The sequence below is a fragment of the Chiloscyllium plagiosum genome, unplaced genomic scaffold, assembly GCF_037043375.1.
Source record: "Chiloscyllium plagiosum isolate Xiang-an unplaced genomic scaffold, Cpla_swu_hap1 HiC_scaffold_19, whole genome shotgun sequence".
In the NCBI taxonomy this organism is placed as follows: domain Eukaryota; kingdom Metazoa; phylum Chordata; class Chondrichthyes; order Orectolobiformes; family Hemiscylliidae; genus Chiloscyllium; species Chiloscyllium plagiosum.
The window spans coordinates 64,784,362-64,799,313 of NW_028270157.1; the positions used below are offsets into that span (position 1 = coordinate 64,784,362).

At 40.9% G+C, this 14,952-nt stretch overlaps 1 protein-coding gene across 15 annotated transcripts in view; it reads right to left on the reverse strand.

The window, feature by feature from the left end:
• The window catches only part of caprin2 (caprin family member 2), a 57,022-nt gene that overhangs the window by 34,532 nt on the left and 7,538 nt on the right, over positions 1–14,952 (reverse strand). For 9 of the 15 annotated variants that reach the window (XM_043709008.2, XM_087997487.1, XM_087997486.1 and 6 more), the window contains exons 5-14: positions 13,987–14,069; positions 13,698–13,850; positions 11,371–11,417; positions 9,971–10,336; positions 9,851–9,889; positions 8,331–8,462; positions 6,973–7,048; positions 3,286–3,338; positions 1,655–1,762; positions 364–477 (exon numbers count right to left, since the gene is read on the reverse strand). In XM_043709008.2, the coding sequence (XP_043564943.2) occupies positions 364–477; positions 1,655–1,762; positions 3,286–3,338; positions 6,973–7,048; positions 8,331–8,462; positions 9,851–9,889; positions 9,971–10,336; positions 11,371–11,417; positions 13,698–13,850; positions 13,987–14,069 (1,171 nt within the window). The remainder of the gene's footprint in view (positions 1–363; positions 478–1,654; positions 1,763–3,285; positions 3,339–6,972; positions 7,049–8,330; positions 8,463–9,850; positions 9,890–9,970; positions 10,337–11,370; positions 11,418–13,697; positions 13,851–13,986; positions 14,070–14,952) is intronic. The other 6 variants (XM_087997492.1, XM_087997494.1, XM_087997496.1 and 3 more) reach the window with 3 other exon arrangements.

Below are 14,952 nucleotides of genomic sequence, written 5' to 3' on the forward strand. Positions count from 1 at the left end.
ACATCCCTCCCAAAAGGATAAAGCAAGTCTTCATATAAAGTAGTGTAGAGACTGAGCCTATTTGGATTATAAAGAACTGAATCGAAGTGAAGTTAGCCAAAATAATCAAGAATCTGAACAAGAGGGACTAACCGCTTAAAAAGCTGAACTGTCAACATGTAACCCATTTTTCAAAATGAATTCTTCTTCCTCCCCATCCAAAACCCAATTTTCTAAATTAGACGGTCAATAATCAAATGTTGAATTAGGATGCTGGTTCGTAATATGCAGCATGAGAAATGCAACTTGTCAGACAGCTCAGATTATACAGTCTGAATTGCAGAAGAGACTTTGAACTTATAGTAAAGCCACAAGAGAACTCACCTGATTTGTCTCCAAGGCCTTTTGTGTCAGGGACTCAGTAATGGGTGTACTTGTTTGGTATATCTGCGGTGGCGGAATGTATGCTTCACTTTCTGAATTGCGTGTAGCTGAACTCTAGAGTAAACACAATAGTCAAGGCCAACTATTCTCAACATTTGTGTTTCACTTCAATGTTAACAGGTTTAATTACTTGACTACATCCAAACTTATGGCTGTGTAGCCGTGAGCTTGTTCATCTTCTGGCAAAAGCAGGAATATAAAATGTCAGTGTCCACCCTGACACTGATGAGCAGGAGATTCAAGGAAAGGAAAACTTAAATCCTCAATCTGGAATGGCTGCTCCAAGATAATGCTTTGACAGATGACAGAGGCGACTAAAAATAAAAGTGAGCAGTTACTAGATTTAGCTGTGGCTGCATTGAAAGATGCTTCAGTAAGTGTTCCTTTCATAACACTTTACTTCCTGTCTCTCAAATGGTGGGCTGCTGATGAGATGCATTCATAAAGGGTGCAGTTTTGAAAGGGTAACTAATTTTTGTTACATGCATCAACTATAGGACAAATACATTAGCTTGCAGTTCAGAGCATTTCTTTTGAACTCCAAGTTTTACAGAACACTTATTTTGCACTTAAAAACAGTATTTACAATTCTTGCGTTTTATTTGATTGAACCTATTACACAAGGCATCTTGGGTTTGGTTAAAAGTTGGTAGGCTTGATGAGAGTAAAAGTGGGCTTCATGGTCTAAAGTGACTCATCCATTCCACAAAATCAACTGAGGAGTGTCATGGCAGCAACATGGTATACAAAAACCTGACTTTCCTCCTTCCAGATGCTGCTAGTACTAATATTTATTGTCATTTAAAAATGGGTTCTCCAAAACAGATGGGAGAAACTCACATACCTTTCCAACACCGAGAATGGCCAGTGAAATAAGCTAATTAAGATGGATAGGAAATGAAGCACATCACTCTACATTTAGCAAAAATATAGAATCAAACACCCAATAACTGTTTACTTACTATGAAATGGTTCAGGTTGCATCAGGTCTAGAAAATTAGAAGTTAGCACATGGGATACTAGACAAAGTACTTTATTGATAGATACATGGAGATTGCATTATGTCACGTGCCTGGGTTTTGCTCATGTATAGAAGAAGAGTCGACTGCTAAAAGCACTGGCAATCCTCTGGTTGATGGAAACAGATCATGCCACAACCAAGTACCACAACTATAGTAGTGATTATTTGCAAGGATTAGGCAGGAAAGTTGATCATTTACAAAGATCTTACCTGCGGAGTTTGCCCTGAAAGATCGTTTGTGGAACCAGACAGTGAAGACTGGTCATCAGAACCCGAACTACCCCCAACACTGGAATGGACAGTCAATTCTGAAGTAGGCTGTCAAAGTGGAAACATTAGTTCTTAGTAGACTTTTCAATTAAAGCAAAAAAAGGTTCTTTTGTGGGGTCAGGGCAGCACAAACAGTTCTCACCAACCCATTTAAATAAGCTCCAGCTAACATACCTCAAATCTGGGCTAGTGAGAACTAATGCAACATCTTTGCATAACCCAGGTAAGTCAGTAATAATCAAATGCTATTTGCCCCTCAGTTCAAATCACTTGCCAGTACAATGGCTATCCTGGTGTACATACTGGCTGCAAAGAGCCATTCAGTTGGTTACTGTGAAGACTCCTTAGCTACTTGCCCAATAAGTTTCAACTAGGAAACAAAAAAGCACGCACAAGAAACAAAAAAAGCAATTGGTCAAAAAAAAAGTCATTTTGATCAACTGAAATAAACTGGGCATTTTGTGTTTGGGTAAAGCAAAATAAATAATATTTTCCTTTCTAAAATGGGAGTGGCAGAAGCAAGATACATCAGGATTTTCAGCAAACCAAGTCAAACAAATGCACCCAGGGAAAAAAAAAGTTATAGGAACAGGAGGATTGGTGGATAGCTTGAGGGCCAATATGCTAAATGGATGAAACAGCACTACTGCATTTTTATAAAAAAAAGTGCAAATATTTTAAGACACTGATGACATTTTACATTGTAGTGTCCAGTTATTGTACTGTGATTAACACCACACCAATGCAAGAGAGCTTTCATAAACATGGACAGAGGCTCTACTTGGGAGGGCAGAGTTAAAAAGCACTTCCCCTGCACCCCCAAAACTTAAAAATCACCTTGAACTTTATAGTGGGAAACTGCACTTTAGCCTAGAGATTGTTTGAGCATCAAGGGCAGCGAGTTGCCAAGTGTTCACTGTGCTCCAGAAGGAGCCAGTTAACAGGTTGCTCTAACTTTCAAAGAGAAGTATTGCAGCCACTTTCAAGAAGTTTCAACTGTAGTAAGTAAGTAGTTCCAAAGGTTTGAAACATGAACTGCTGCACTCTCCACAGATGCAACCAGACCTGGCAAGTTTCTCCAGCACTTATTTCAGGTCCCCATCATCTGGAGGTATTCCCCTTCCATTTCAGAGTATCAAAAGAGACAAAGTCCCAAATAGCTGTGAGGAAGAGACTAAAGTCAAGTTTCATGATATGAACACCTTGCTGGATTCTGAAATTTTATGTAGTTTGTCCATAGTTAAAAAAGACACAGTAGAACAACTGCTTGAGGGGTACATGGAAACTATAAACCTGAAAGGATCATGAATGGGAGTGGAGTACACCCAACAGCTAGCTTTGCATTCATAGGTCAAGTGAGAGCTCAGTGCAAACAGGTTTAAAAGAATTACTTCTAAACAAAACTACTTAACCCAAAAATCAAAATACCAGCAGCTCCCAAACTAGCATTTTAGTTCCCAATGAAAAGGCAGGTAATACTATATCCATTGAGTAGCAGGTCACTGAAGCCACTGTCTGGGAAAAAAAAAACGCCTTCCGCTCTTTTAGCGAGTCAAGCTTATCGTTCTCACCTTGGGTGGGGATGGAATGGTGTCATTCTTTTGCTGCTTCTGTTGTTTTGGAGCTAGAAGAGAAACACATTAAACTGTTATAGAAATAAGAGAAGCACCCAAGACTTGTTATAACCACAAGTCACAGCAAGAAAAATGTAGCTTCCACACAAGAGATTTTAAAAAGAAAAGTATTGTCAGACAAGTTAAACATTTGCCTTCAGGGTCATTGTAAAAAGATGGTTTAAAAAAAAAGGATTGCGTTCTTGTGTTATGTATTATTTAGATTAGAGAGTGGTGCTGGAAAAGCACAGCAGGTCAGACAGCATCCAAACAGCATGAAAAACGACATTTCGGGCAAAAGCCCTTCATCAGGAATAGAGGCAGGGAGCCTCTGCGGTGGAGATAAATGGAAGGGGTGGTGGGGCTGGAGAGAAGGTAGCAAAGAGTACAATGGGTGAATGGGGGTGGGGATGAAGGTGATAGGTCAGACAGGAGGATGGAGCAGATACGTGGGAAGGAAGATTGGTAGGTAGGACAGATTAAGGAGGATGGTGCTGAGCTAGAAGGTTGGAACTGGAGTAAGGTTTTGGGGGGGGGGGGGGGGGTGGAGGAGAGAAAGGGAGAAGGCCCAGTACCTGCATGTTCTCAGCAGAGTAGGAGGGGGAGTTGAAATATTAGACCACAGGGCGGTGGGGTCGATTGGTAAGAGTGTCCCAGAGAGGTTCCCTTAAACACTGAGAAGGGCATCCAGTTTCCTCAGCTTAGAGGAGACCGCAGCAGGAGCAACTGATACAATAAGTGGCATTGGTGGATGTGCAGGTGAAACTTTGATGGATGAGAAAGGCTCCTTTGGGGCCTTAGATGGAGGTAGTGTGGGTGCAGGTTTTGAGACCCCTGTGGTGGCAGGAGAAGGTGCCAGGAAGGGAGGGGGTGGTGGACCTGACCAGGCAGTTAGACGGAACAGTCTTTGTGGAAAGGAGAAAGGGGTGGGGAGGGAAACATATCCCTGGTGGTGGGGTCAGTTTGGAGGTGGAAATGTCGGTGGATAATACAGTTTATGGGGAGGTTGGTAGGGTGAAAGGTGAGGACGGGCGGGGGCGGGGGAAAAAAAAAAAAGAGGTGTTCGGTCCTTGGTATGGTTGAGGGGTGGGGTTTGAGGGCAGAGGTGTAAAATCTTCAACCACGTGGGAAGGAAAATTGTGGTCATCTGGTGTGTTCTGTGGTGGAAATTATCTTCCTTGAAGCAGATACAGTGGAGGCAGAGGAATTGGGAATATGGGATGGCATTTTTACAGGATGTAGGGTGGAAAGAGGTATAATCCAGGTAGCTGTGGGAGTTGGTGGCTTTGCAAAATAAAAGTCAGTGTCAAGTCGGTTGTCATTGATAGAGCTGGAGGTGTCCAGGAAGGGGAGGGAGGTGTCAGATGGTCCATGTGAATTTAAGGTCAGGGTGGAATGTGCTGGTGAAGTTGATGAACTGCTCATCCTCCTTGTGGGAGCACGAGGTGGCACCAATGCAGTCATCAATGTAGCGGAGGAAGAGTTGGAGAGTGGCGCCGGTGTAACTACAGAAGATAGACGGTTCTACGTAGCCGACAAAGAGAAAGACATAGCTGTGGCCCGTGGCTACCCCTTCCATCTGGAGGAAGTGGGAGGATTCAAAGGAGAAATTGCTGAGGGTGAGGACCAGTTCAGCCAAACGAATGAGTCAGTGGAAGGGTACTGTTGGGGACATTGGGAGAGAAAGAAATGGAGGGCTTGGAGGCCCTGGGCATGGCAGATGGAGGTGGAGAGGGATTGGATGTCTGTTCTTAAAAGGCTAGTTAATCTTTACTTTCAAAGCCTTATAAACCATAAAAGAAAATGAAGTACTTCACAGGTCTGGCATTTAAGAAATTAATTCACCCTCAAAATGGTGCTGCCCAACACACTTTCCAGTATTTGTTTCAGCACCCCCCCCCCCCCCCCCTCCCCCAGATTTGCCAGTATTTTAATTCTACAGAATTTGGGACAGTGGTCACAAAAAGGCCCACTGCAAAGCTAATGACTGTCCACTTTTCACATCAGGAAAGTATTGCAATGCCACATGTCTAACACTCCCAATGCATTCAGAGCACCATATGTACAAGATACCAGAGCTAGTGATACTGATCAAAGGGAAGAGATTAAATTGCACAGGAGTATCGAAGGGATTCGCTAAATTAAAAGGCACAAGTTGATTTAATTTGTCAAAAAAATCCATCCTAGATTGAAGGTCAAATGGTCATGTTTGACATTGGAACCAAGGAGAAAGGAGAGGACAGTTTAAAAAAAAAAGTGTAGCGCTGGAAATGTGCAGGTCAGGCAGCATCCGAGAAGCAGGAGAGTCAATATTTCGGGCATAAGCCCTTCATCAGGAATGTGATGGAACCAATATGGCCATTAAACCAATAGAGCAGATACACTGCAAAAAAAAAATGCAATAATGTACTTTTTCATATCCTGTACTGAGAATTCAAAATAGACAAGCTTCAGAAGACAAGATTCTGGCCATAGGAAGGATTATCCTGACCTAATGTATAGCCAACCTTCCTTATTTCTTTCCCATAAGGAAAGTCACCCAAGTGTCCATTAGAGGTTTTTAAAAAGCAACTGAACATACTTGCAGGTCAACTGATAGAAACAAAAACCCAACAACCTTAATTGAGGTTAAGACAAAAGGAATTAATAAAGCACAAGTTAATTAGGAAACATGGAGGAGTCAAGGTTGTAGAAGATATGCAGCCTGTTAGCAGTGCAGAGCGGCCAGTGATTCGAGTGTACATGCTGGCAGGCCAGATGACAGGGAGGAAGCAAAGTGTGGAAAGTTTGAAAAGGCATTGACTGTTTTGCTTCTAGCTCCTCCAACTGAGTAATATATAAAAGAAAAGGCCCTTGGAAGCTCAAATATTATACGGATCCTAGCTCAAGCTTTATATTTTATCAATTTAAAAAAAGGGCCATTATGTCACTCTTGGGCTTATCTACCCATTCTATAAATACTAAACCTCTCAAATCACATGAAAAATCAAGTCCTCCGACCATTTAGCTGCTGAAAGACATTAAATCTCCATCGCATTCCTTCTGGCAAACAACAGTTCGCTAAAAATACATAATTAGCAGACACTGCAACACTCCTTTTAGGGGGATTTCTGCCGACTAGTGTCACCTGGAAACAGCTCAGTCATTCCTGGTTAAAAAAGCCTAAACAGGTTGAATGGCAAACAAAGAGGAATAAGCAAAATATACTTGTGTCTTAACAGCAATTAAGTCCACCTGGTAGCTTAACCTGTCACAGCTTTTGATTCCAAGACATTACCATCTCCCCATTCAAACTGCAAGCTTAATTTCTAGTAAATTGGACACATTGAGGTCACATGTCAGTAGCAACTGGCACACAGCATAGTAAATTAGGTTACAACAGGAGACCATGTCAGTGTTTGACCAAATCTGTCGCCACTCCAAATAAAGGACACTTCAAGTGTACAATTTGACACCAAATGCAGTGTTACCGCACCATAAAAAGTGGTGTTAACCAAAGACATTGCACTGGACCACTAACAGAAAACCCAATTTCTGATATCCAAACCTAAAAGGAGTACAGCTTTAATCAAAATTGCTGCATGTTAGTCACTTCACTGCAGGTGAAACATGCATTTCTGGGCCAGAGGGATAAAGGGCTCATACCTGCAGCATTGAGTGATATTGTAGCCTTCTGTGATCCAATAGCACTTTGTGAAGAGTCAGAATCCAACATAGAATCCTATGAAGTTAATTAGAACATTCGTCAAAATGGAGACCAAAGTTACAATTTTGGTTCTTCACTAGAATTTCTGCATACTACTTGTAGAGAGCCACTGAGAGACTAAACAGCAGCGCAAGACAACCTCAAGTTTTTGGTGAATGTAATTTGTCTCTTCACTGACCTTCAGTGGGAAAGCATGCAAAGGGAAAGGGAAAGATTAATTTAAACAATTAACATTTAAGTGGATTCTAGAGCACTGTTACTGTCTTATTGGCTGTGAGGTTTAAGAGACTCAAAAAAAGTGAGACGTATTCAAATTAATTTGGACCAGATAAGCAAATAATGTTAGTACTAAAGAATCAGTGAATCAAGTGACAAATATGAAACTCAAAATATAGGCTGCCATTCAGCCCATTGTACTCATGCTGATCTTTGACAGAATAGCTCTGAGCTAAAACTAGTCTCCCTTTGTGATCAACCTCCCTATGGTTTCTGAATTCTGGAAGCTGAATTCAGGAGTACTCCACCCAAGACTAACTACTTTTGGCCAAGCCTTCACACATGACCACTTCAATTTCTTCGATTAAAGACAAGCAACACTGACAAGGCTGACATTCAATGTCCATCCATCAGTTGCTCAAGGATATGGCAGTTGTTTAATTGCTACATGCCACATAAATGTGGCTGTACTGAGAGCACTACACTACTTTAGAACACAAAACTAGGAAGTTGCTCATGCCTGTTTCAATTTCACATTTCAGTAAGTCACTAATTTGGTCTTACCAAGGTCAGAGTTCAGCATTCATTTGCTACTTTTACGGGATGTCACTTCAAAAATATCACTGCTTCCGTTTCCTAATCTCATTCTTCCTACAACATAACCACCTTGCAGCTCAAATTAAATTTACCATTTTAACAGTTTATGCTTTACAATTGTTCAATGTTCATGTCATCTACCACTTTTGAAGGTACAGCCAAACTTCAGGTGTCCCAACAGACCAGAGGACTATTACTGCATAAGTCCTGACAGCCTGAAAACCAACTATTTGTCACTACTCTGAACTCTGTCCCTTCAATTCCCTGCACACTAATCACTGTCCCTCTAATCCCATGGGCTTTAAATTTTGCTAACATTTGTCATTTGAAAATGCCTTTTGAAAGCCTGTACAGTGGTGCCACCACAACCTCATTTACAAAAGGAGGAACTATGGTCAAAAGGAATAAATTCCAAAAAATAAAAAAGGACACTTTATTAGAACACGGAGAGAAATCTGCAGTGTACAAAGAAAATTCCACATGCCTGAATGAAGTGACACGTCCCTTGTATCTGGGACATTAGGTCTTGAAGCTTCTGCCTCCTGAGTTCTGGATCCTTTGGCAGTGAGGAGGTCGAGCAGAACTCTGCAGCAGCCTGCTGCACTACCTTCGACACCTAACGAAGGATTAGCCAGTACAGAAGATTAGTTGGCCTTAAAATCCACACCAAGATGCAAGCTGCTGTTGTCATGCACCTCAAATTACAGCAAATGCTACAAGTAAGCATCTTCTGCAGTTACCAGAATTAATAGAATGCAGGTGGCATTATCAAATGCTCAAAACAACACTGCCTTTTGTAAATTCAGAGCCAGTGCTGTTGCACTGCCAATAAGTGTTCTTATTCCTCCTACAGTTGTAGGAACCAAAGAGGACAATACAAGCAGTTTATGTTACTTCAAATCCCATTTAACTGGATTAAAATGTATGACAATGCCTTCAGTAGAAAACCTGAAAGGAGGATGTTATGGTAGACAAAGACCTGTATAGATTTAAGCATTTCACAGCTGGCTCCATTTGGTCAGTCATGTCAAGTCAGAGACAAGCAAAAGTCTAGGAATTAAGTTTAGCTACAGAATGTCCCTGGAGGTAGTGAACTTTCCCCAAAGAGGGTGCAACACACAAGCCATCCAGAACCCTGTTAGGTTTCAATAATCCCCAAACCATTTCTCCAACCTTCAGTGCAAATTCAGCTACCGTGCTAATTGGCTGACTAGAACTGTCAGTGCTGACTAGAACTGAAAACAAGCCATCACAACTGACATGGACAGTGGAATACAGATTTTCACTTCAGAATCGAAAAAACATAGGGTGCTGGAAAAAGCACAGCCGGTCAGGCAGCAGAGCAGCGGGAGAGTCAACATTGACTGTAAGCTCTTCGTCCTGATGGGCTTTTCCAGAACATTTTTTGACTGATCTCCAATCCTCACTTTTTCCTTCCTAGTTTTTCACTCCAGTTAGGCTCACTTGTCCTTCAATACATGACCTGCACGAACAGTAGGGTGAAGAGCTATTTTGAAATAGTCAAATGTTAAATTATGCTGCCCAAAAGTATTATGTCTTAATTCTCCCCCAATTCTAAAAAAATGCTTCTCATTTAACTCAATTAGTGCATGAAGTAACAGCAAATAGTCTTTGATCACGTTTTGATTAAAAGCAATACCACCACTACTTGAAAGTTCCTCTCCAACTATCCAGAATTGGAAATACAATTGCTGTTCCTTCACTGACAAAAAGAAAATCGGTCAAAATTCTGAAACTCCCTCAGGACACTGGGAGTGTACCTACAATACTCTGGCAGTTCAAAGCAGCAGCTCATCACCTTAAATGCTGGCCTGGCCAGCATCACCACATCCCACAAGTGAATTTAAAAAGCTGGTACTCTCCAAAGCTTTGCCTACACTAAATGCCAACATCCAATTTAGAATGACTGTGCCACCTCTACAAACAAGTGCCATTAACCACCACCACTGCAGTCTGATTCAAGAGCAAATATGTTTCACCCACTTGCTTCACTTCACTTTGTTTTGATGTACGATCCCGTTTCTAAAAATAAGGGGACAAAAAGGGACCATTAGTCATTACGTGCAAGTATTTCCTGGCAATCGCAGTCTATCACCTTCTCACCTCTTTGGGTTCAGGCAGAATTCTCTTTGGTTCAGCAGATTCTTTCGGGACAGATGGTGCTTCCCATCTTTTAGTCTCCTGGACTTCAGCATATTGTACATCCCACTTTTTAGGCTGCTCCTCCAACTTTCTATTGTTGACATATTCTGTATCCCTTTTTTTGAGAGGCTCCTCCTGTTTATCAACATACTCATCATCCCACTTGGTTGGGGGCGTTTCCTCATGTTTTCGACTCATGTAATCAGCATCCCATTTTTTGGGAACATCTTCTTGCTTCCTGCCAACATACTCGCTTTCCCAGTTCCTTGGTTTTTCAGGCTGTTTTACAGCATAGTCAGTTTTATTCACGTACTGCCTATTCAAAAACTAGGAAGAGATGAGAAGCAGGTTTCATTACATTGTCACTTACTGCTGAGCCAAGCATTGAAAATAATGACGACAAACTCCTGATGGCTGGTCAGCATTCTAGAAAAAGATAGACTGCTCACCATGGGCCATTCAGCTCATTGAATAGTCTAGAGTAAAAAGATATTACTGCTCAGTTACTGCAGAGATAAGCTCATGTCAGAAGAGTGATTTCACTAACAAAACTTGCCACATTGAGTTCAAACACCTCAAAAAATCAGAAGAGAATAGGTTGACAGACAAGCAACTGGAGGTTCAAAGTCTACTGGTCATTAATTTCTTACTCAGTTCACATTACCCCAAAAGCACTGGCAGGACAAAGCTGTGTATGCAATCCTGGGAGACAAAGTGACCACACAAGTTTCAGATTTGTGAAGTTAAATGTAAATATTTGAATGTGTACAGGCAAAAATTGATTTTTTTCCACAGTAAGAATTCACATTAAACTTTGAGTCATTCTAGTGGATATCAGCCACTGCTCAGCAACAGAAATGCTCCCGTTTCAGAATTGTAGGTTTGAAAGTCTTAAAGACTAACAAATTCAGCTGGCATCAAACCATCTGATAGCACTGTATTACTGTCTTGCCATAATGATCATTTTGGCCACCCTGCAAGATAAGATTCATGATATGTCACAGACCAAGAGCAGAAAGGTTTTCTAATAGCCTGGCCAATGGTCCAACAAAGAAAAAAAAAGCAAAAAGGTTTTCCCTCATTCGTTGTGAATCTTGCTATGTGTAAACTGGCTGCTGCATTTCCAACACAAAGTGGAGACTCCAGTTAAAAACAAAATTTGTGGCTATTAGTACCTGGGTGCTCAAAAGCAATTATGTTAAGACACGTTAGTTCGCCATAGCTCAAAATCACTGATTTCAAGTCACTAGACAGCGCAACTAAAGACAGCTGAAGTTACCGCACAGCTGTTTTCAACAAATGCTTTCAATTTGCAGTCTAAAAGAGGCTCAAAGATGGCTTGAGGAAAATCAAAACTGTACCTCTCTTGGCTGCACATCATTGGAGCATAAAAAATGTAGATCGGATTCTGTAATGAAAACAGCACAATCAGGAATGTTAACATGTGCACATTTGCTTTCAAGACTAAGAAGCTAAAACCTCAACTTATAAAGCGTCAATAGCTGACCTTTGACCTCCCAAGGCAAATCATGCTTTTGAAATTTGCTCCATCATTCGGAAGCTCTGAAACTACTGTTTAAAAATGGGTTCACATCTGTAAATAGGCTGCGTATATAATGAAGAGTACAGAAACCTACAAACGAGGGCAAGGGATCCTAAGGCATGGTCACTATGACTGCTTAATTTAGCTGCTCAAAATGTAATTGCAAAGCATACCCAGGTGTAACAAACCCAAGGGACAAGACAAACACCGGAGGCATCAATAACTGGGCACCAAAACCTTGTAGTCACTAAATGCTAAACACAGAAGTAGAGGAGATAATAAGCAATCCTAGGCTTTTACTTGCTATGCAAAAAAAACAGTAGACTACAGACACAAGTGCTGAAATATGACCTATTGCAAAATCATACCCTGCATGTGGTTTTCACTTCCCACTAAACAGCAACTTGTTTCATTTCAGTGGAAAGAGTAAACAAGTTTCTTAAAATGCACTTTTAAGCCAGAGCTGCAACTTCTCCCCAGCTTAAAAATGTGTGCTATATCAATGACAAGCATCCAAAAGAAACAAGATGCACATGACAAGATATCAAGCTCCATGCAAACACTTTCCATTACCAGTCTACACAGCATTAGATCAGGGAGCTGCTCAAAAGATCAGAAACTACTTCCACTTCCAAATGCTTCCCCACTGTAATGTCTATGCACCCGTCATTCAGCAAAACAGTTCTTAAATGACTGCAAGTACAGATGTTCTCTACAGAAACCTAGACAAATTTTAAACCAAATAACCAAATAAAAATACACTAATATTCCTTGCTGCTGAATTGCTACTTCCCACAAGGATATGAAAAAGAAATATTACTGCATGGATTAAGGACAGCTTTTCCTGACTGTATTTTATCTACAGTAACAGTGCCATCTAAACCAGTCTTCTGCCCAAAAGGTTTGCTATAAATTCAAATCTCCTCCATCTAATGGAAGCATAAGTAAAACATCCCATCACACAAAAGTGAATAACATTCCCAGAAAAATGTGACATTATAGAAACCTGTAGGGTATATGGAACTCATTTGGTTATACACACACCAAAGGTGCGACCTGACTAGTAATACAGTTTCTCCATTCCTTTCATTAAAAAAAGACAGGGGATGGAAACCAAATAATTTTAAATCAAGCTGTGAACAATTACTTACACGCAATTCAAGGACAGATCCACCATAGAACTAATTGTACTAAGAAAAACTGTGGTGATAGCTTGCCACTCAACAATGACAACACCTCCCAATGATAGCTAAAGCTTACTCTACTCTTCCAGAAAGTTAACTGGGTGTTGGTATTATAGACAAGTTCTGCAGATAAAGTCATGCATGCTTGTATTGATTTAATATTCCAGCAAGGTACCAAGAGGCTGATTGGACAGGCAGATGTGTTCAAAACAGTATAGAAGCAGAGAATCTTGAAATTGATTGCTACAAAAATTTCAAAAAGATGGATCAGATAGTGGCTGCATTTACAGGTCATGGGGGTGGAGCAGAGAAAGAAGGTCAATTAAATAGTCGTGTCCATGATCAGTGTTAATAACTGCCAAGTTCATTCCAACAATACATACAAGAACCCAAAATTAAAACCTAATAGGCCATCAGGTGCTGATTTCAGCAACAACAGGAGGAGGGGGGCAGGCAAGTCACATTAGCCCTTCACAACAGGCTGAAGGCATCTCCAAACCAAAAGGTTCCAAAAAAAAGGTAGGCCAAGAGACTGCATCTACATTTCGCTCAACAATAGACATGTTTATATATACTTTGTCATCAACTGTTCAGGTGGGACTTTAACTCAGACCACCTGATTCTAGAGGAAGGGACACTACCATTGTACCACAAAAGCCTCCCCCACACCCCCAAAGACATGTTTGTATATGGCAGAAACATTTCCTGTTCAATTTAAGTCCATCCTTGTTAACAAGCCCCCATGTCTACAGATCATCTCCACATCCTGCTGAACCCAACTAGACTTCTGCTAGCCCTCAAAACAAGAGGTTTCATGCGCCAGATTGAAATTTAAACATTCCCAGTTTTACAGAATTTAAACCGAATAAAGAGGGCTGTAAACAAAAATAAATCCTCCTGGATACTGGTGTTCTGCGGTTTCACAGGATCTAGTGTTACTTCTGCCACCACAAAAACTTACCGGTATCCTTTCCAGATAGGGTCTTGGAAGTTACTGGTACCTCTTTAATTTTATCATCTTCAACATCATCCAGCAAACCATTGTGAGGGACAGGAATACTATCAAAGTAGGCACAGTTCAATAGTCTGCTTATTGTTTCCTTCAAGTGTTTATCTAGAAGAAAAAATAGCTTTTGGCATCATGAGTCTCAAAATTCTGAAACAAGTGTATTCACGGTAATATCTAAATGCCAGGCTCTATATACAATGGCAGCCCACCCTCATTTAGAACAGAGCAAGTTTGAACTTACAGGTGCTACCAGCCACTATTTTATCACTTCCTTCCAACAGGTCCCACATTTGATTTGACACCAGTTCAACCTGATCTTCAAGACTGAAAACAAAACAAACAAATTCATTCAGATAAATCAAGACCTTTCTGCCCAGAACAGGAGGCAGCCTACTGCAAGCAATACCTCACTGCCTTCAAATAACAATGTACCCTCAATCTGAGGTAGCAGCAATGCAGTTTCATTCCAAACAGAGGTACTTTTATAGACGCTTGGGTTATCAAAGGCATTATTGCCAGGCCCATCAAAAACCCTTCTTGCACTTACTGAGGAAATATTAAGAAATGAGGACACCATAATGCAGAGTTTTCTTACTGCAAATTTAAGATTAGCAATATATTAAAAGAGGGACAGTGTGCCAAGTACATTGGCATCCCAAGAACCACTCCAATTTATGGCAATTCCAACATCCTTCAGCCTCTAAACAGAAGTCAACATACCAGGGCAAAACTATCACCACTATCTAGAATGGTCAAAGGAAAAAAAAATCCCTTCCAAAGACATATTCCCAGAAAAACTGCAAGCAAATGAAAGGTCTCTTGTACCAGATAGTCAACTAAGACCTATTCTAACCCTTTGCTGTACTCCACACCAGCTGCATCAAGGTCATCCTCAAAGTGGTCTTAAATAAGTTACCTAAGTATCATCATATGGGCTGGGTGCTAGCAGGTGGGACTAGATTGGGTTGGGATATTTGGTCAGCATGGATAGGTTGGACTGAAGGGTCTGTTTCCATGCTGTACATCTCTATGACTATGTGTCACGGCAGCCAACCTATAATTCTTGGCTCAAGTTCATGCAGCACAATTTTATATTGATAAATCCACACTATTTACATTTAAAAGCAGACTGATTTGTCATCTACACAGTTCAGAGATCCATTTTACCAGGCCTTTGAGTCAAGATCCTAGATCCTGAGTCATTAAA